Consider the following 22,011-nt stretch of genomic DNA (forward strand, 5'->3'; position numbering starts at 1 on the left):
AGGGACCGTCCTCCAGGGCTGGCAGTGCACACTGCACATTCAGGTCACCTGTGGAACCCAGAGCCCAGCCAGGGAAACATGGGGGCAGGAAGGCACAGCTTGGATAGGGAAGTGACCCCTTCTGGCAGCTGCTTCCTCCAATCCCTTTGGAAGTTCTCCTGGGAAGAGATATCGCCCGCCTGCCCCCTCATCCTTACCCGTGCTGGTCAGGACGTCCTCCTAGATGCCTCACTCTTTGGATTTGAAAACTTCACAGTCCTAGGTGAGGGTCAGGGTAAAATCACAGGCCCAGGGAATCTATAGTCAGTGTGTCCTAAACTTTCTGCCCCAGGGAGGGGGGGTCCAGAAAGGAAGGCTTGGTAGTGAGACCACAAGGCACTTGCTTTATTGTTCCAGGACAGGGGACAATGGCAGGCCATCGAGGGTTCTGCTTTGCCTCATCTGAGCCTAGGGCCAACCTCTGGGGGTTCTTGTCATCCTCAGGCCCAGGGCAGGCTGAGGCTCCCACTGGGTAGAGGTTGGGCTCCCAGGTAGGGTGTGGCAGGCATCTGGGCCTGCCAAGCAGTCAAAAAGAGGGGTCATGGGTGCTCCCCCACCAGCCTGTACCAGGCTTCCCTGAATGCCCAGGCTGTCTGAGACAGTTGTAAGTAATTCATAAACTGGGACCTAAACTACATGAATTTCTAGGAGTGAGATTGTAGTGAGCTGGAGGGGCCCTTCCTGCACCCAGGGCTGGGAGAAAAGGACACTTTCAAGTTTCCGAGGCAAGGGGTTTTCCAAACACTTTGGAATTGGGCTCAGTTTGGCCCTGGGGTGAATTTGCCCCTCCTGTGTGTCACCCTGGGGGAAGCCAGACAGAGCTTATGTTGAGGACGGATAGGGCCTGGCAGAGGGGGTGCTGCTGACTATTCACCCCCGGGGGGCCCACAGACACCTTGGGGAGGGGCTCCATATCTCTTCCTTCTTGATAGGCTGCTGGGATGAAGATGGGAGAATAAATACAGGGGGCTGCTGGGAAAGGTCATGCCCTGAGGGGACCAGGCCTGCAGAGGATGTGGATGTGAGAATGGGGTTCCACGGTGGTCTTGGACCTGGCATGGGGCCCCTGAGCTTCTGGTAACCAAAGGCTTCAGCTCTCAGCTGCCCCCAAAATGAAGTCAGGCTCTGGGATGTAGTTCTGATTCCTCTGGATATAATGTATGTGAGTGGGTTATGTCTGAATAACCGTGTCTGTGTGTGTGTGCACTCATGTGTGCACACGTGCATGAAGGCTTAAGTGTGAGTGTGAGCTAGGGAGAGTGCGTTTTCTTCTTGCCCAGACATTTGTGCTTCAGGGGCCCTGAGCGAGGCGCTGACGTACCAGGCGGCAGAAATGTGTGAGTGGCAGAGTCCTGGGTGGTGTCTTCTTCACCCCAGCTGCCAGCTAACATACAAGTTGGCTTAGTGGCTTAGGGGACAGGGAATGTTTTCCTTCCTTGACCTTTAAGGTGAACCCGATGTGGGCGGCCAGCTGGGACCTCCAGGCCAGGCAAAGGCTGGAGCTGCTGCTACTGGGCATGGCTCATGCTAAAGCCATGGGCTTGGAGCTGGGGCTGAGGTACACAGAGGGGCCAGCAGGGTCCGTGGGGGGCGTGGGCTCCAGCTCCATGAAGGCCGAATAGAGGGTGGTGAGATGCAGGTCACCCAGTGCCCCAGAGCCCCCGTTGCCTGGTGGTGCCAAGTCGCCTGCCTCACAGCCTGTCTCTGCCAGACAAGGCCCAGGGGGGAAGCAGTGGGGTGGAGGTGGGGGTGGTGGCATCGAAGATGGCGTTGGGGATGAGGTCACCAGTACCAAGGGGTCAAGGGCCAAGCTGTCATCCTTCAGTTGTTCCCACAGGTTTCCTATTGCGGGAAGAGAACAGGCATCACTGGGAGGCACCAAGGAGCCCTGTCTGCCCCCCACCCCGTGGCCTTCACATGTTGGAAAGAGCAGGACTAGGGTAACATTGAATGGGGCACAGACCCTTGGAACTAGCTGTATGATCCTAGGCAGTTGCTGAACCACTCTGATTCCTCCTCCCATGTAGGACAGTTTGAAAACCACAGCCCAAATGATCTCAGTGGCTCTTTTTTTTCCAGGGGTGGTTGTGGGGAGGGTCAAGGATTTGAGAGCTGCCTATTGGAAGGGTTTATGCAGATGCTGTACATTCCAGGGTTACCCTGGGGAGGGAGCCCCAGGAGCTCTTCATTCTGGCTATTGCCCAGGCTCCCAGTGAAGATGGATCTGCAGCCCAGACCAAAGAGCTTCCAGCAATGCACTGTTGGATCCAATGAGGTGATTGGGCTCGGCTCCCTGGGTGTCCTCCACTGCAGGACCAAGGGTCGGGGGCAAAGCCAGGAAGCACTGACTCTAGGGAGCAGACTGCGCTGCCACCTGTTTCTCCTCTCTGTGTCATGTGAGCTGCATTGTGGCAGGTCAGGGTCTGCAGCTCCTACCCTGGGAATCAGGGCTGTAGGGCTTGGAGGAAGAGGGCTGGTCTAAAGCCTGGACTGAACTTGGCTGCCTGGGTTCCAATTCTAACTCTCTTTCTTTCTAGCTAAGTGACCCTGATAAATTAATTAACCTTGGTGTACATCTGTGAAATGGGTTTAATAATCCCTCCTATCCTATAGGCCCATGTGAGAGAGCACATAGAAAGCACCTTACATGATGCCTGGCAGTTAGTAGGGGCTCTGGTAAATGTGTACAGTAGCCCATGTGTCTATAGCCTCTTCTGAGGCTGTTAAGCCCTCTCCCCACTTCTGGAGGGAGATGAGGCTCTAGTTCCCTGTTTCTAACAATAGCTTCCCCAGATCTGGCTCTCTCCCCATCAGACTGGGAGATCTCACTGGGCTGCCCCCACCTGCTTGAGGATGTCCCCTGCCTCTGAGACCTGGATCAGCACCTTCCTTCAAATCCCCTGTGGCCAGTACCAGGGCACTAGAGTTTAGATGGGAATGGGTGGGGCTGGCCACAGGCAGAGATGGAGCAGGCAGGATGGAAGGGAAGAGAACCTCTCCCTGGGACCTGCCTAGATCTGAGGCAGCAAGCATATTCCTCCAGGGGGAAGATCTCTCTCCTTCTGCATTAGAAGATGAGCTCAGAGAAAATGCAGTAGTGTCTGGGAATGTTCAGACTGTCAGTTGTTCACAACCTAGTATGGAAAGGAATATCAGGCCCTTTCCAGCCGACTCAGAGCTGAGAGTGGTTTGGTGATAGGGTCAGTTAGAACATGTTTAAGGGCACCAGGAGGAGGGGGTTAACATTGAATGGGGAACAGACCCTTGCCACTAGCTGTGTGACTCCAGGCAGTTGCTGAACCTCTCTGATTCCTCTTCGCCCCTTAACACCCACCGCCAGCTTGGGCCTTCCCTGCTTCAGTTGACTCAGCAGTTAGCAGGCTACAGCCTGGAGACTTTAGAGGATGGGCCACCCTGCCAAATGCCCCTCTCCAGTCCTATGCCACCTCCCTTTTCCCATCCACAGCTCACCCTGGAAGTCAAAGTCGGTGAGAGAGGGGTTGATGGCATCCAGGTCGGTGCCAAGATCTCCATCTGGCAGCAGGGTGTCATGCATGGTCCTGGCTGGGGAAGGCTCAGCCAGTACCTTGGCACTGTGGCTGGGTGGGGTGTGGGCAGGCAGAGGCGAGTCCTGGGGGTTGTCCGGCTGAGCCCGCAGCTCAAGGTGCCCATCTGGCTGTGGGAATAATGGCTGCGGAGGCCCAGGAGGGGCCAGGCCTGGTGAGAGGTGTGAATACGTCTGCCCATAGCAGGCGGGTGCGTGCCCCCCAAGTAGGTCCTGCAGGGAATTCTTGCCAGGAATAGGGCCCGGAGCTGGATGGATTGAGTGCAGCGGCTGGGAGAGCCCAGCTGGAGGTGCCAGGGGCCGTATGGGGCCTGAGCCTGCCAGTCCAGGGGGTGGGCAGCCCAGCAGTGGGGATCCCAGCTTCTCCCTCTTGTCTCCAATGAGGCTGTCCAGCTCTTCTGAAAAGACCCAAGAGAACAGGAAACATTGAGACCTCCCTCTCCCCACACACCATCCCAGCCTTGGAACCACACTCAGGCCCTCTCCTCATTCATCAATTCTCCTTGCTCAGATTTTCTGGCCTCCCCTACCGTTTGATATGTTTGGCTCCTGGGTCCCCTGGGGCCTTCTCTAAACAGCCCATCAGCTTCACCTGGCTTGGCCATGCTCTTGCGCACGGCAATGGGATCTTTCCTCTTCCACTTCTGCAGCTCTTCCTGCATCTTGTCAATCTTGGATGGATTGAGGGCCCACAGGCAGCCCTTGCGAGAGGAACTTCCTGATTTGTTCTCCACCTTCTCAAAGCACTTGTTGAGAGACAGGTTGTGGCGGACAGAATTCTTCCAGCCATCGGGTGCCGTCTGCCAGAGCAGAGCAAGACAAGAATTCAGGCCGTGGTCAGTGCTCCAGACAACTCCTTTGCCCTCTGGGCACCTGCTCTGGGGCTTGTCGTCCTCCTCAGCACTCAGCCCCGGTTTGGGACCCTTCAGGGGCGGGGCAGGGGTGGGCAGGAACCTTGACCGCAGTTATTGGTTATCACCTAAAATCTGCCTTCATCCTACTCCCATCTCCCACGGACCTGTCAGAGAACTGTCAAGGTGATTCATAAAGGAAGGACTGGTGGTGCTACAGAGAGCCCTGCCCCTGGCCCATCTGGGTTTGGACCACTCCCCACTGGGTCTTTCTGTCTGTGCTTGGACCCCTCCGTGGAAAGGGACTCATTATGCTGAGCTCTCTGGTGCTGTGTCTCTCTGCTGTGAGCTTGTCTCTGGGTTATGGGCCCGTGAATTCTTCTGAGTGTGAGGACATGTGTATCCCTGAGGCTGAGTGTGTGTGAGAAAGTCTCTCTGGGTATGTGTGTGGGTATCCGTGATTGTATGCATGTGTGGGTGTGAGTCTTCACATGAGTGTGCCTGGAGGGGCGTGCCCTGGTGGGGAGGCCAGCCCTCAGGCGGGGGGTGCTCGTGCCAACAGAATAAACACCCATTAGTAGGCCCGGTCATGCCACCAGTGCAGTAATTGTGCCCAGGGAGGGTTGTAAAAACCATTAGGCTGACTCAGTTGGGTGAGAGGCGTTGGCAGGGGGGTGCCAGTGGGCACCCCCATCCCCACTCCCATACCTCCAGCTCTGTTCCAGGTTCTGGGGCAGTCATGGGCCCAACAGAGCACCCACTCTGGCTGGTAGGGTCCCTTCACCCTCACTCCCGGGCCCCTCTCCCTTTCAGCTCACAGTTTCTGCTAAATGAGGGGCAGCCACTCCCTTCTCCACAGCTCACTTGCCCCAGGGAGCAGCCAGGCTGAATCATGCCCAGCAGAACTGGGTCCTGATGCCAGCATCACTGCAAGTTGCTGGCAGGAACTGCTGGAGACTTTCTCAGGGGCCGCTGACTTGGGGCAGAGGGCTGGTTGAGATGACCCCCAAGGCTCTCAGGGTCATAAGGGGGGATTCCGGAGCCACCAGACCAGCGAGCTGGGGATTCACCTTCAACTCCAATGACAGTCCCTACTAGAAGTCAAGGCTGTGTTGCCTGGTGGTCAGAGTTAATGGCCACTGGGCCCTTTTATGGCCCTATAAATCTGTGACTTTGGGATGCCAGGGCAGCACCCACCCCTGCCACTTCCTATTTGGAAGAGGGATGGTCAGCACTAGCAATTATGTCCAGTGGCTGGAACTTCCCCAGTCCCACATTCCTGACTCATGGGGCTATAGGATGCGCATCTCAGCTGCTTTGGGCATGGGTGCTGCCCACCCCAGCATCCACTCTGTCCTTGCCCAGAAAAATGACCTTCCACTGGAGAGTGAGAGAGAGGGCAGGGGACCTTGAACTAATTCTTCAGGTGGGTGAGAGGGGAATTATCAGAGTTGAAAGTGAATCTATGTGCCAACTGGTCCAACCTGACCATTTTACAGATTGGGAAACTGAGATCCAGAGAAGAAAGGGTCTAGCCCTGGATCTCACAAGGAGGCAGCGACAGAGCCCAGATTCCAGCTCTGTTCCCTAATTAAGGGCCCTGCCCAGGTCACCCCATTGGACTGCCTTCATCTGGGGCCGGTCCCATCCTTACAGATGCTTTCTCTCTGAAGTCAAGTGTAAATTCAGGAGTGAGGGAGTGATGCAACTGGCTAAGAACAACAACTAGAGCCAAAAAAAAAAAAAAAAGCAGTTAGACCTCTTCACTCCTCAGCCCCATAAAACAGGGATTACATGGCTCCCAGGAAAAATAATTAAGCCAGGAAGATGAGATGCAGGGAGGGGCTGGAGGCCAGGTTGGGAGTTGGCAGGGAGGAAAGGCTGAGAGGAGCAGGGCTGGCCCTCACTTCTCTATCTCTGGCCTGGCTCCTTGAAGCCCTAGGGGACCCTCCAAAAGCTTTAGGAGCCAGGAAGACTTTGGTACCCTGACCTGCTGGGGTATAGAGGGAGAGCCCTGGATATCAGGTTTCATGCTTCTGAATCCCATTAGCAACTCTGCTCCTACCTCTTCTTCCTTACAGAACCTCTGGTGGATGACTATACCTTTCCATTCTTGGCCAGACCACTCTGGCCATCCTGCCCATTCCTCATGGTAGCTAGGCAAGTACAAACTTGTTTGAATATCAGCCTCAAATCATCCCCAGGTAGGACAACTGGGGAGACGGTGGGGCCAGGAATCACCCACTGGCAGGTGGAGCTGAATTCTGGATTACCTGGGCCTCAGCTCCGGCCCTCTGCCTGAGATTGTCTCCACCAGGGTGCGGGCCTTGGAGAAGGCACTCATCACACACAAGGGCTGACCTCCCCTGCACCTACCCCAGGGGCATTCAGACAAGGGAAGTGGTTCGTGTGTGAAGCCAGAGAACTTGAGCCAGCAAGTGGTCCCACCTGCTGTTTGGCCTTGAGAAAGTGGATCACCCTCTCTGATGGATTTGCCCATCTGGAGAGAAGAGCATCTGCCCTGCATCTGGGGACAAAGTCTGGGAGAGCCCCAGAAGCCCCTTCTGTGGATGACAGAAACTAGATCGTATCCATGGGAAGGTCAGATGAACCAGCCAGTTCCCTGGGACACTCCAAAACCATAAAGCCCACACCCCGCTTTCTGGCAGAACTGCAGCTGAGCCTGCCACCCACAGAAGCAGATCCTAATCTCTCCCGAGAAGGCAACGGGTTCTGCAGTCCCAACATCCCGTGTCACCTTGGCTGGCCAGCTCCTACCCAAATTCCTCCAGCTGTGGAACATGCTGGGGGTAGGGGTGGGAACAGTCTCTCGTCTCTTCCCAAGCTCTCCCTCCCTACTTGGAGTAGGAGGATGCTCCTTGAAGCCTATCAGGATTGACCTGTCCACCTTCCACCAGCACGAGGTCTGACTCCAGCCTGCTGTGTGGCCTCGGGTGAATGGCTTGAACTCTGTTCTCCACACAGAACTGTCCTTCTGAAGTGGAGAAAAGGGAAAGCGTGTAGGGGGTACACCCTCTTCTGGCTTTTGTTCTAACTCATCTCCCACCTCCCAACAGAATTCTCTGGCTCCAGAAAGGCCTGGCTTGCCCAGAACTTGGGGCATGGTGAAGTAGGGTGGATTTGGGGCTCACCTTGAAGTAAGGAAAGTGCTCCGTCATAAAATTGTAGATCTCGCTGACGGGAAGGCTGCCAGTTTTACTGTTCTTAAGGGCCATGAAGATGAGGATGCTGAAGGCAGAGAAAGCTCTGAGAGTTTGAACCTCTGATGGAGTCTGGAGTCTCACCCCATCCCCCTGCCCTAGCTGGAGTAGACAAGGAGGAATAACCTACCGTAGTATTCATGGGAGAGAGGCCCTACACGGTCGGAAGGAGAAGGAATGAAAAAGTGTCCACTGGGGTCTTGTGGCATCTAAGGGACCTGGGTTGCAATCCCGGCTTTAGCCACTCAACAGCTGTGTGACTTTGGGTGAGTGCCTTCACCTCTCTGAGCCTCAGTTTCCTCAGCTTTGAAGTGAAGAAAGCTACCTCAGAGTTGTGAGGATTAAGGAGGATGCCTAGCATATAGAAGGCACTCATTAAATGGAAGCAGTCATTACTGGTCAGCCCTCAGTCAACTGCATGAATGCTGGATAGTAAGGGAAGGAACTAAAACTACAATGCTCCAGACATATTCTCTCACTTAATCCATCCAAAGGCCTGAATATTGCTGTTCTTTTTTTTGCTTTTTTTTAAACAAATGAATAAACAGAGGCTCAGAGAGATTAAGTAACTTGTCTGAGGTTTCACAGCTCATAAATTCAGAGCCTGGACTTGAACCCAATTCTGCTGGACTCTAAGGATTGCACGTGCTCCTTTCTGTGTTGGTCTGCCTTCCACAAACCCCTTCTCTGTGCTCCTGGCTGATGTTTAAGTTTCTTTTCCTTCCCCTAAGCTCACACTGGCTGGTGACCTGACCCCACGTGGGACCTGGCCCATAGGAGGTCAAGTGTCAGTACTGGTTGGGTGAACAAAAGTTCAGATGGAAGGTCTTCCAGATGGGCTGGTGCTGCTGGCCTGGCACTTATAACCCCAGTCCCAGAGAAATTGCACCACATCTGGCAGATGCTGGATAACTGAGTCATATCTGCAGATCTCATCCCTCACTAATTTCCAGTAGAGCTTTGGGCAGGGGGGCTTCTCTCCGTACCTAGGGACAGGGGGTAAAAGGGGGGCATTCCCCCCCTGAATGCTCAGTACCTGGGTCCCAGGAAGCGAGAACTTAGTGGGCTCACTCCAGGGTTTCAGCAACTGCTGTGAGTCACACATGGCTCCTCAGGGTTGGATGAGAGGTCAGAGGTGAGCTGCTATATCCCCCTGCCCTCATGCTGGAATCTTCTCTCAAGCATCCTTTGGAAGCCTACTGGGTATGCCTTCCACCCTCTGCTGTTACTCTTATACCTCGAGGACTCCATGCCTCACTTTCCCTAAGGTTCCTCTGACCCCTCTTTTTTCTACCCCAGGAGAGCTGAGAAACATACCTGTAGGAGTAAATGGGTTTCGGGAAGAGAGGCTGGTGCCCGTCGGTGCTGGCCTGGGGTGCGATCCGCTGGTATGGATAGTGTGAGGAGCCCAGGTAGGGTACAGGGTAGCTGCTACCACCTGGTGAGTACTGTAGAGGTCAAAGGGGCAGAATGGTTGCCATGGTAACCAGTTTTCCCAAGGATGGGGTCCCTCCCCCCATTCATGTGCATCCAGAGAAGGAACTGGGGCTTGATTCTTCTCTCATGGGCTCTACCACCCACAGTCACGGACTCCAAAGTCAGAGCTATCTGAGGGGGCTGGCCAAGGATGTGGCTATCTGAGGGCCTGTGAGGAGATCCACATTCCAGAACTGAGGATCTCAGAAGCCTCAAAGCTCCCTTCCTCCAGAATCTTCCTCTCTGGCCTCTAGGTACGCTGGTTGCCATGGTAATAGGATAGGCGCTGGGCTAGAGAGTGTGAGGGGTAGCCTGTACCTTCTGGGCAGGTGCTCCAGGCCTCCCTTGCATCTCCTGGAGTGGCTGGGCCAGAAGTGGGGTGTCCAGCCTGGGCGTTTGCTGGGCACTGCCACCTTTTACGAGTTTCAGTGGTTCTTTGAAAGGGCCGGTCATGGTGGTGGGCAGGTGAGGGTAGGAGGTGGTTTTATGGCAAAGGGAGTGGCTGCGGTGCCAGGGATGATGTTTTATGAGGGTGAGGGGGGAGTAGGAGACTCTGACTCCCCCATCTGCTCTGGGCTGAAGTGCTCTTTCCAGGTCACTCGAGAGACACTTGGTGCCTGAGTCACCCTCTCTGCAGGCTCCATAAAGTCCTGGGTGCGGCCATCTTCTTCGAGCAAGAGGGTGCAGAGAACAGAGGGCATCAAGGCAGGGCTGGGCATGGTGGGGCCGTTTAAGGTCTGGTAGCCCCTTAGCCCTGCCATGGCTCAGTCCCTGACGGGGCAGGCTATGTCAGGGCCGCCCCCCATCCTGGGTTAGACTGTGAGTTTCAGGATGGCTGGGCCACTCCAGCCAGGCTCCTCACAGATTGAGGATGATTCCTCAAGTGTTCCCTCTGCTTCCTTCCTTCTCTGTCTTTCCCTACACAAAGCAAGCAGTCTGACCACCCCCTCCCCCCACCCACGTGCCTGCCTCCCTGGCTTGGCCAATGCCAAAGAGCTGGGAGTAGAACCTGCTCCACAGGCAGGGCCTGTCTCAGTGCCAGGCTGCAGGTGGATGGAGCTGGGCGCTGGGCAACCACTTGCTCTGTCTTGCCCGGTGACTCCTGGGAGCTGCCTGGCTGCTCTGGGGCTCTTTTCTTTCTCTTTTTAAAAAACCTCCATCCTATGCCAGTGTCAGGCAATTACTTTGCATCCTCTGGATCTGGGAGGAGCTGAGGCTGGGCAGTGGGGTAGGGAAGGGGGAAGGGCCAATAATGACTGACTTGGAGCCTCCAGGTGGAAAGGCCCCCTAACCTCATGCCTAGTCCCACCCTGTCTAGGCTAAAGGGAAGTTTGAGGCCAAGGTCACATAACAAGGTGGTAGCTGACCCAGACAGGAGCCCATTATTCCCTGCCCTGCTCAGCCTTGTGTGTCACCCGACTTGCTCCTTTTCTTTTTGCTCGGTCTTTGTCTAGCTCTCTTCTTCTCTCCCTTTTTGGTTCACGTCCAGCCCCAATCTCAGCCCTACTCTCTTTCCTGAGTCCTCTCAGGCACTGTCAGGACCTCAGACAAGCCTCACCCATCCTGAGAGAAGGACAGTTTCTTCCCTTCCTGTGAATCCCTGTTCCCTGCCCCGGGTGGCCCAGCCTGAGGTTCAGGACCCTGCTGCTCCTACCTGCCCATTCAGGCATGCACACACACACTCACATACACACCCACACAGCACACATGCACATAATATCCTGAGACCCTGGGAACACATACCCACCTGCCCCGGACCCACCTGATGGAAGGGGGGCTGGGAGGGACAGTACATGTGCTGCAACGGGGGCTGGTAACAGTACATTCCTGGACCACTCTCCAGAGCTGGGGGCTTGACCTTGACTTCCGATCCCTGCTGGAAGGGTAAAACAGATGACCGGGCTGGATCTTATTTTTCTTTCTCTCTTCTGTGTCCTGAACCTTAAACAAAAGCAACTTCTATTCTGTGCCCTTCCACCCACCCTGCCCCCAACCCTATTCCTGGAGAACAAATAGAGAACAGCAAAGGGCAGAGATTTTCCTGAGGGAATTCAGCAAGTTAGTGGTGGAACTGGGGCTGGAACCAACAGCTCTTCCCCTGCTCCCACAGCCTCACTGCAGGTGAAAGGCTGAGGCTAGGATGTCCAGAGAAGTGGGGGAGACTTGTCAATGGTCAGCCTGATGCTGGGGTAGGACCAGAGGTCTCCCTGGAATGGCACCAGGGTGCACTACCTGACCTCACTCACCAGGCCTGGCTCGGGGCTGCTTGCTGATTCAGAATTGCCAGCCTCTCAGGTCTGCAAAGGACACCCAGAAAAGGCTACTGCTCTAGAATTCCCATTGCAGAGCCGTGGTGAAGGCAGAAGAAATCCAACAAGCTCTCTGGAGGGGACTGGTGAGTCGTGTCTACTCTGGCCATCTCCAAGTCAGAGCCTCTGATCTGGGAAGCCTACCCAGTTGCTGGTCTGCTGGAGCCCCATGGCCCCCTCACTCTGGCACAGGGAGCCTGCAACTGCTGCTAGTGGTGCTGGCCAGATCCTGGCTTCCCATGGATTGTAAGCCCCACATGGAGCTCCCAGGGACTAGCACAGAGCTCTACCCTGAGTAGGACCAGAAAGAGTGTGCAGCTAGGTACGGAAGGTGAATAAGGCCAGGAGCAGGTGGACCATTCTTCCTGGGGTTACCAGGGGCCTTGGGAACCAGCATCTGGGCCTAGAGGGTCAAATCAGTTTGAGCTCTTTCTGGGTGTGCCCTGGGGTGGCTGATGCAGAGATAACCATAATCATAGAAGCTCAGGCCTGGAAGGGCCACAAACACTATGTCCAACCCTATCATTTGGCAGATGATGGGGCTGAGCCTGTAGAGGGGAAGTGATATGCCCAAGGTCACTCAGCGAGTCAATGAGTCGACCAGCTAGCTATGGGTCTCTGGGCCCGAGCTCTTCTCCACTGCGCGGGGAGTAAAAGAGCGAGCTCAAATCTCAGCTGAGAATCCTTGGGCAAATCACTTGGTCTCTATGGAACCAGTTTCCTCATCTGCAAAATGGGTATAATGGGAACTCTTTAGAGGGTTGTCATGAAGATTAAACAGGGCATTTGAAAGAAAACATCTGGCACAGTGACCAGGAGCTGGCACTGAGTGGACATTTAGGAGGCAGTAGCTGATATAATGGTACCCTCACTGTGGGCCACTGTCGTGTTCAATGGGCCTGGGGAGAAGCCATCAAAGGGTCCCAGAACCAGAACCAGAACCAGATCCCATCTTGGCCACAGCTAGTAAATGCCTAGCTGCTTTTCTGTCTTTCGACTTGGAAACAGACTTTTTTTGGGGGGTGGTGTGGGGATGGAATGAAAGCTGTTTGAAAGCAAGAGGTAAGGAGAGCTGGTAGGCATCTGGAGTAGGCACAGCCCAGGCTGGGGAATGGGGAGCAAAGCTCTCTTTAGCTTTCCTCTTCCCATGACAACAAGCCTATGAGGTAGGTCCTGTTAACCATGTTCTTCTGATGAGGCTCAGAGAGGTTAAGTGACTTGCCCAAGGTCACACAGCTTGTGGGGATGGCCATGGAGGGACATGTTGAGCTTCCAAGGTATTTCTATGAATACACCCAGGCCCCACTCTGGGCAAAGAATGGGACCCAGAAGTGTCCTTTGAGAAGACCTAAGTCTTCTCTCAACTCTGTATGTTGATGCTGGAGAGAATACTGAGCTCTGTGGCTCCTCCCTAAACCCTTTCTCTTAGCCTCTGGAATGTGCTTTTCTTCTCACATTTACATATGAGCATGTTTGTCTGGCTGGGGATTCTTGACACTTAAACAAACAGAGAAAAGTTGCATACAGGAATCCTGACTCAGGAGCCTCTGGGAAACTTCCAGCTTCCTTCGTCTGACCGGCCTCTCCCACCTTGCCCCTTCTGTGCTGGACCAGGTCAGCATCCCCTCCCCAGCTGACCTGGAGGCCCAGAAGGAAACTGAGAGACCCCAACTCTCTGAGCTTGCTGCTTCCCTGGTGCACACTAACCCTGAGTGGAAAGGTCTGGAAAGGGATGGCAGGGAGTTTGATCTCAGAAGAACTGTTCTGGGCCGCCGGAAATTGGGCCAGGGGTAGGTGGGATGCCCGCTGGGCCACTGGTACTCACCAGGACTTGGGGGCTGTGCTCCTGGCTGGGGTAGGGGAGCCCGTTGCACCAGGCCTCTGCTGGGAAGCCAGGCAGGAAGGCTTCAGCTTCCCCCACATCTGCAGGGATCTCCTCGAAGGCCTCCAGGGCCCTGGGGGTCTTAAAGGAGTGTCCATCGAGGGCCAGGGCTGTCTGGGCCTCAGGGAAGATGTCCTCATGGAAATGCCGCTTATATGGGTGGAAAGGCGTGTGGCTGCCCTTGAGGAAGTGCCCGGGGCTGCTTGCTGGGCCCTCCTCGAAGCCAAAGCCGGGGTACTTGTCTGAGGGTGAGAGCCGGAAGGGGCCCGGGCCAGGGCCGGCTGGGCAGTGAACTTGCTCGGGACCTGGTGATGCGATGCTGGGGCTGTGTGGGGGCAGTGAGGGTGTCCTCTCTGGAGGGCCATCAGGCACAAATGATGAGCAGCTGAAGCTGGCATGCTTCTGGGGTGGACAGAGAATAGAGAGCCTATGAGCAGAGGCTGGACCAGGACCCTACTCTGTGCTAGGGTAAAGGGTCAGTGGCTGAGTTCTGGGGAGCCCCCAGTTGATGGGGGAGACATAGTCTGCCCTTGGCAGCCCCATCTGATGAGGTCACACTGCTCCTAAACCTGGGTCGCCTCCAGTCAGATGGAGGCACAGCCCTGCCCTGGGAAAGTCCCAGGCTGAAGGGTTAAGCAGAGGCCGAGGTCTGAACACTTCTGGATCTGGGAGTCACTGGGTACTAGTTTGTTGGTGGAAAGACAAAACAGATGCAGGGAGGTCCCTGAGGGTGGGTGATGGTCTACCTGCTGCTCGTGTAGCCCTCAGCCCAGGCCTAGGTGCAAGGTACTTACATTCTGTGAGGCAGGGGAGCCTGGGAGGCCCGGCACCTGCATGAGGTCCCCTTGGGGCTCGCCTTCCAGTCTGGTGGGGCCCGGCAGCGTGACGTCAGACTGCGGCGGGTGTAGCGACACCATCACCCACTCCTGGCCTTGAAGAAAGCCAGCTGTGATGAGAGTGAGGACCAGCGTCCAGGGTTGACCAAGACCAAGTCCACCACCTCCACTCCCACCCCATCCCTGGGCTGGGACCCTGACTCCAGCCAGATGTCTAATGAGAGAGAGAAATAGACAGATAAACAGACAAACTGAGAGACACATCAGAAACAGAAGGAAGCAGATAAACAATGTGAGAGACAGAGTAGGAAACAGAGAGAGAGGAGTCTGGTGGACTTGGACGCCTGGCAGCCCCATGAGCCTGGTGCAGCACTGGGGATGCTGTCACCGGCCCACTGTGGGATGTCTGGCATGTGTGGTTTACTTCTGCTTTTGGTCCTGCACACTCCCCCTGGTACCTGTGACCGTGTGTGGGCCACTGCCCTTCCTGAGTTTTAGACTCCCCATTCGAGAAACTCAGGGCTCATACTGGGTGACATGTGAGGGCTCTTTCTGCCCAGACCTCCTAGAATTATAAGGAAACTCTGTGCCCAGCACACTGAGGACTCAGCTCAAAGCCAGCCTTTGCCTTTCCTTGCTAGCTGTGTCAGCGAAACTCTCTGAGCTTCAGCATCAATTACCTGCATAAAACAGGGAGACTGGGAGACCGGGAGGGCCGCCCTCATGACCGCTAGGGATTTAGCACACTGCCAAGGATGTAGCGAGTGCTCGATAAATGTTAGCTCTTGTTAGTAGTATCATTATTAGTGTGGCTCTTACTATTACTATCCTCAGCTCTCTGATTTCCTTCTCCACCTCCTGCAAAGGGCACCAGGGCCTGGGCTGAGGCCGAGACCTGAGGGCTTACTCCTCTTTGTCCAAGTAGTCTTCGATAGAGGCCACTATTTGCTGAGGGCCTGCCCTGGGCTAGCTACTGTATAAATGATTTGGAGAATTTTCTTATCGGTTTGTCAGAAGAATCCTATGAGAAAGGTACATTATTAACCCCACTTTCCAGATGAAGAAACTGAGACGCAGAGGGGTTAAGTGACTTGCCCAAGTCACATAATGAATCCTGATCGAGTCAAGATTCGAACCCAGATCCTTCTTCGACTCTGGAGTCTACCCTCCTCAAACAGTTTCTTCATTTGGTGAGGGTCATGGTGGAGGTGCATGAGCTGCGGGGCCAAGCAACATGAAAAGCACGAGGTTGACACTTACCCAAGACCCCCTCAGGCAGAGCAGGATAACTGCATTCTCCAAGCCCTGCTCCCCTGGGAGCTTTGGGAGGGAGGGATGGCTTCAGCGGCCCCATGGTGTCCAGCCTGGGGTTGGTACATCTTTGCTAAATAAACTGTCACCTTCATCTGAGAGGGTGATGGGGACAAGGAAGGGAGGGCATTTGCCCAAAGTCCCTCAGAGGCTCAGTGGCTGAGGGAGCTGGGGGCTGGGGTCCAAGGGGGGCCTGGTGGGAGGCTCTCCCGCCCCTTCAAGAGTCTTTACCGCCCCTTCTCCATGTCTCGGTGCCGCTCACTCGGCAATGCTAAATGTGGCGTGACCGGGGAAGCGCCTAGCTGGCCGTAACTGGACACCGCGGTGGAGCAAGCCTAGGGCCCATGGTGCAGGGCAGCCCATCTCCGGCTCCGCATGACTGCCTGGCCTGGCCCCTGCTCCCTGGACAGCTCGGGCCTGCCTGCCACGCCTGGCCCTGATCCAGAGCTGCTTTCCTGAGGCCCCTCCAGAGGTAAGGCCGGGGTGTTCTTCCCCCAGGTCTCAGGCCTTGTAACTTGTGGGGTGGTGGTCACTCTCTTCTCTGAAGGCAGCATAGTCTGCAGTTAAGAGCAAGGGTTCTGGATTTGGGTCAACCTGAGTTTGAGCCCCAGTTGTGTCATTTCCTGGCTATGTGAGTCTGACCAAATTGTATAAATCTCTGTATCTGCCTTGGCTCCTCTGACAGTAGGGTTCGTGGACCCACCTCACAGGGTCATCATGAAGATTAAGTGACATGATGTGCATAAGGTGCCTGGCACATAGAAAATGCTCAGGGACACATGTTGTCCACCTGGTCTCATTGGCGAAATGTGGCTCCTGACCCCGGACTGTAGTTTTCCTGATGATCTTGCTGCTTCAGGCTTGGGGAAAGTGGCTAATGATGCCGTGCACAGGTGGGAGTTGCTTTGCAGCCTTTCTTGTCTGCCTGACCGTCTCTCGGCCTGGCCCCAGGGAGTTCAGACCCCAGCCCTGCTCCTCTGAGACATGAACCCAAGGAGGCTGAGACTTACTTCGCTTGGCTGCGCCTCCTGCTGAGGGTATGGCCTTCCCAGAAGGACCCCTGAAGCATGTCTCACGCCTACCCTTACAGCGGCTCCTATGTCCCAGGATATTATCTGTGGCCCTGGTTGAGTTCCTGCATGAACAAGGCCTTAACTAAAGTCTTCAGTTCCCAGCCCTGACTTTCTTATCCCGGCTCGGCCAAACCAACACCCCACCTCCTCCAAGAAGAGGAATAGAACCAGGGAGGCTCTGCAGAGTTCAGAGGCCAATCGCTTGATTTGCACTGACGATGCAGAAGTCCCTGAATGGACCTCAGTGCAGGGTTTCCTCTGGGTACGTTTTGTAAATGATGACCCCTGATTCTGTGACAAACACCCTTGGTTGCCTCAGCTGAAGCGATATTCTACAAATGAGGAAACGAGGCCCAGAGAGGAGGTTAATAACTTGCCTGAGACCGCACAGCCCAGGAGAAATGGGGTCTTTCACGGACTACATTGCAAAGAGTCTTTTCACCTCAAAGGCTGGGCAGAGGGGCTCTGATTGGTGTGCGGGGGGACCTTCTGTCCAGCACAGGGAAGGGCTCACTATAGTGAGACGAATGAGGCTGCCTTTGTCCTGGACCCCTCTCTGGAGTAGGTGGCATTGCTCCTGAAGTTGGATGATCTAGTCCAGAAGCTCTAGAGTCATGATTGGGTTTGAACCCCAGTAATTGTGAGACTTTGGTTGGGCAACTTGCTTAACTTCCTTCCTTGGGCCTCAGTTTCCTCATCTGTAAAATAGGGCTAATAATACGTACCTCTCTGGAGGATTAGATGAAATGTTGCTTGTAAATAGCTTAATGCATAGTATGTGCTCAATAAATGATAGCTATTATTAATAATTAACAGTGGGACAGGGTTATTTTAATGCATGAAGTCTGGGGGTGGGGACAGGGAGAGCAAAGGACACTCTTTTCTCCTGCCTCCTGCCTCCCACCTCCATCTCCCCGACATCATCCTCCCCCATTGGCAGAGGCTAAACTTCCCTCCTCCGGATCCTCTGGCCTCAGAGATCATGTTAGCCACCCCCCCCACCCCCCGAGGGAGGATGGCTGCAGAAACTCCCAGGGATTAGAGTAGGGAGGAGGGGGAGACTCTTGCTTTAGATCCCTCAGGAGGCCTCTCTGATGGCTGCAGCTCCCCAGGGATGGCATCTGCATTCAGAAGGAATCCTTCATTGAAGCCTTTATGCCACCTTCTTCAGTGACAGGGGGTGCAGTGGGATATGTGTGTGTACAAATATTGCCAGTAAACCAGTGCAGGTCGTCTGGTGCAGGCGATCCTTTCTCAGATCCCAGGAGCTACCCCAGATGGCACTGATGACCCTGCCACTCAGTATGGGCTCCCACAACCCACAACGTGTCCCACTTTGGGGGTAGAGCTAGGCCAGTTCTCTCAAAGGTAGACTGTGCCCTGGGGTCCCTTTGTCTATACGGACTTTTCTAATCACAACTCCACATCTCCAAAGCACTCAGCACTTTGCAAAGCACTTTTGTATCTATCATCTTTTATCCTCCTTTTGCCCCAGAGAATAGCAGGCAGTGGTTTGCAGGAGCCAGATATTCTGGGCTTGTTAAGGCCAATTGTGCGCATCGCTTTTCAACTCCACTTTCAGTGAAATTGGCCCAAATCGGCCATGGTGGGAGTATTTACCCAAGGAAATTAACAAATCTACAAAACAGGTCTTTTTTTTTTTTTTTTTAAGAGCTTGTTGGTGAACACTTATCAGCACATTATTGGTAGGAGAAAAAGGTCATTAATCCCATTTTTCAGGGGAGAAGATTGAGGCCCAGAGAGAAGTGACATGCCCAGATCACAGAGTTAAAATTGAAAACCACATCTCTTGAATCTCAGGCTCTGAGAGCCCCAACTACGCCCCCAAAACATACTCTAGGGGTGCAACCCTAGCAAAATACTAGCTGAAGATCTGTTTACTATCTGGGTATTTTTTCTACCATCTGCTCTCTGAACTTGTCCTCCTTCCATGTTCCCTGAGGAGTGGGAGGGCAGGGATGGGGATGGAAGAAGTAGACTTGATCTTCCCCTGACTCAGAGAGAAGAAAGAAGTGGTCCTCTAATCTAAGTAGGGAACATGGGTAAGAAATTCCCTAGAAATTATGACAATAGGATTAATATGCATCGTTATTGAATCTCTGCTCTGTGTCCTTCTCACAAAGAGCCAGGCCCTGTGCCCCCTCCTCCCAGCACATCTCCCCATCCCTCAGAGACTCTCTTCCTAGTATGCCAGGATTAAGGCAGAGGGGGCATTTGGGGGTAGGGGCTGGGGGACACCCTGTGTGCTGGTAGTATGAGTGTGGACAAGTCAGTCCCCCTTTCTGCACTCAGTTTCATTTTAAGTACAATGAGGCACTGGGACCATTTGCATCTAAAGATGCTGAAGCTGGTCCAGTGGATGTGTATATGGTCCACAGGGCTGTGAGCTGGGCCCTCCCCTCTGCTATCCCTTCAGGAGGAACCTCCTGGAGGAAATCCTCAAGGGGACCAGGAACAGCTGGGTGAGTTTTTATACCTGAGAAGAGAGGTGCTGTATTATCAACCCCATTTTATAGACGAGGAAACTGAGGCTCAGAGAGGTTAATCCGAATTGCCCAAGTTCACTCAGCTAGTAAACTATGCTTTCCCAGGATTCAGACACAGGCTTCAAAGCCAGTTTGCTTGACCACTATGCTACACAGCCCCACCTCACAAACACCTCAGCTTCCCTGCTCATGCCTGGAAGCCAGGGTGGCGAGATGGGGGCAAGGATGGAGGTTTCCTTAGGAGGCTCTGTCCCTGCACCCCATGTGGGCAGCTGAGTCACAGAGGACACTAGGGTCCTCAATGGGCTCTCTCTACAATCCCTCCCACTGGGGCTGCTCCTACCCGCCCTTTACGAGAGAGGTGGAGATGTTGTAGTTCCGCCTTAATGGTTTCTGTTGCTGGCTGCGGCAGCATGTTTTACAAGGGGTGGGGACCGTGCCCAGTGCTCCCTGTGGCCCCACCCGGGGCTCCACCTGCCTGGCTGCGGGAGGGGTCCCCTGGAGCAGTTCAGTGGTTACCTAGTGAGGGTGGCAGGGAAGGGCCTGGGGGCCACTCCTGAGGTTGGGCACCTTGGATACTGGGAGTCTGGGGGTACCAAGAATGAGGGGGTAGTTAGCTCCTCTTCTTCCATCAAGGTTGGGGGTTCTGAGGCCAAAGTTCTGGCCCCCTTGGCTCTTGACCCTGCCTTAGTATCAGGAAGGGGGTCAGCTGTTCCTGCTTTGAGATCTGATTAAACTGCTCTGGGAAGCAACTAGAGATGGAAAGGGCAGGAGGTGGAGTGGGGAAGAAGAACAAAGGATGAAGAACAATCATGTCCCCCGTGTGATGCTTTCCTCAAATATGAGCCACTGACACCTGTCGCTGAGTCATTCCCATCCCCCAAACCAGGGCTCTCCTGAAGCCACTTTAGTGATTCCCCTGCCTCTGGAAGTAGGCTAGTCCTTGAGCATCACTTGGTATGCCCATCCTGAAAAAGCACTTGAACCACCTTCCATTCCAAGGGCTGACCTGGAAGTTCTTCCAGACGTCTAACCTTAATCTCTCTTGTAATCTTAGTCCTCTTGCCCTGTCCTTCCTGCCATTCACCAAGGGACCCTCCAGAGGCTAGTAAATGACAATGGACTCATCCCTCCTCGAGGGTGGGTCCCAGCCTTGTTGCAGATGTCTAACTCCAACAGCTTCCTGTTCTCCCACTCTTCTTTGCCCAGCACCCCTTCCTTTCCACCATCCCTGGCCACCCATCTCTCTAGCCCACCCCCAGCCCCTGCCACCCAGCCCTGGCCCCAGAGGAGCTGAATCCAAACACTCACGGTGGGCTCTGGGCCTTGGCCACCATCACAGCTTCGAGGAGTCATTCAGCCCAGCAACACCCCAGGAGCCTCCATCGAGGTATAAATACTCCCACATGCCTGGACCAGCCCCCTGCCTGAGGGCTGGGGTGGGGCTGCCTCCCCAGGCCAGACAGGCAGGTCACATGCCTCATAAATGCCACAGGACCACAGGCCCTTCCCAGCAGCCCTGGGGAGACTAATTGGGGCCTGATCTCTTTGGAGAGATGAACGATGGATGGATACATGGATGAATGGGAGGATAGGTGGATGGATGAAATGGACAGACCAATCGTTGGATAGACTGTTGGATGGACAAATGACTGGATGGCTAGATGGCTAGATGGACAGATGGACAGATAGATGGATGAATGGACAGTGGGACAGGTGGATGGGTGTTCTTGAACTGCCTGTGGATGCTCATTTGGTAGATGGGAAGGAAGTGATGCTTGGTTTCAAGGAAAGAAGAAATGCTATCCTTAAAGCTATCCATTCATCCCTTTCTGAGACACACTTACCAGGTCCCCTTTTCTCCTCTGCTATGGCCACCTAGTCTGGGATATTGGCTCTACTGGGTTCTCCCTATTTCTTAGATGCCTCTTTCCAAGAGACCTCCCACCTAAACACCCCCAGCCCCCAGGAATCTTTTGCTCTTTCTCTTGGGGGTCATTCATGGTCTGCCTTTTCCTCCCTCTTGCCCACTCTGGAGTCCATGCTCTGAGGCTATGAGCCCATCTCCAGATCTCACACCCAGAAGCAAGTTCAGCTTGTCCTCCAAGGTTAGCAGGGGAAGGGGAGGCAAAATTCTCAATTCCCAAGAGCATGAGATTCTTACATGGGCAATTTAAGAGGGAGAAGTTGCCCCCCTCCCCTTCCCCAGGGATTTTTAAAGGCATGACTGGGTCTGTTGGTGAGGACAGGCTTGGCAAGGGACTTGTATGTGGACTTAGAACCCCTCGGGGCCTGACTGGAGAGCTGGGCTCCTGGGGGTTGGGGACTTCTTGCCTGCTTAATCCTCCCAGAGGCAGTGTGCAGAAAGCAGTAATCTGATTTCCAAAGAAAGTTCCTTTTTAATTCTCAGTCTGCCCAGCTGTGAAAGGGATAAAAAATTGGATGATGAGGTGGGGAGTGACTGAAGGAACAGGTGGATTTTTCATAGATGATAAAATATGGCCTTTGTCCTTCCTTACAACAAGCTTTTCCCAGCCACACTGGCTAGAGCGAGGGTAGAGGAATGGGCTGGGGAATGGGGATGCCAGCCTCTGAGTACTCATTAGCTCTGTATTCCTGTGATGCAGAAGTCCCGCCCCCATGACCAGGTCATTTAAGGCTGAGCCTAGTGATTGGTTCCACCTCCACCCTCCCATGGACTGCTTTGGCAACTGGCTGCAGAGCTGATTGGCTGTGGTGGTGATTGGCAGCTGAGGATTTGAGCTGGGAGACCAACAGGGATGACAGAGGCCTTGTTTCACCTCATCCCTTAGCCTGGCATTTACTATCTCAGGAGCCCCCCAGCTGCCTTACCAAGCCTCTTGTTCCCTCACAGGGAGTCCTTCTGACCCAGGACCCTGGAACCTCCTCTCCCAGCCCTGCCGTCAGTGTGGGCTAGTCA

At 54.4% G+C, this 22,011-nt stretch overlaps 1 protein-coding gene across 1 annotated transcript; it reads right to left on the bottom strand.

The window, feature by feature from the left end:
• Positions 1-363: 363 nt before the first annotated feature.
• On the bottom strand, positions 364-14,260 carry FOXN1 (forkhead box N1). Its single transcript, XM_010978983.3, has 8 exons — positions 14,138-14,260; positions 13,287-13,745; positions 10,915-11,025; positions 8,994-9,124; positions 7,608-7,704; positions 4,197-4,404; positions 3,511-4,002; positions 364-1,881 (listed from the first exon to the last, which is right to left on the bottom strand). The coding sequence occupies exons 1-8, from the start codon at positions 14,258-14,260 to the stop codon at positions 1,562-1,564; spliced, it is 1,941 nt and encodes a 646-aa protein (XP_010977285.3). The 3' UTR covers positions 364-1,561.
• Positions 14,261-22,011: the final 7,751 nt, after the last annotated feature.

Source organism: Camelus dromedarius, chromosome 16 (assembly GCF_036321535.1).
Source record: "Camelus dromedarius isolate mCamDro1 chromosome 16, mCamDro1.pat, whole genome shotgun sequence".
NCBI lineage: Eukaryota > Metazoa > Chordata > Mammalia > Artiodactyla > Camelidae > Camelus > Camelus dromedarius.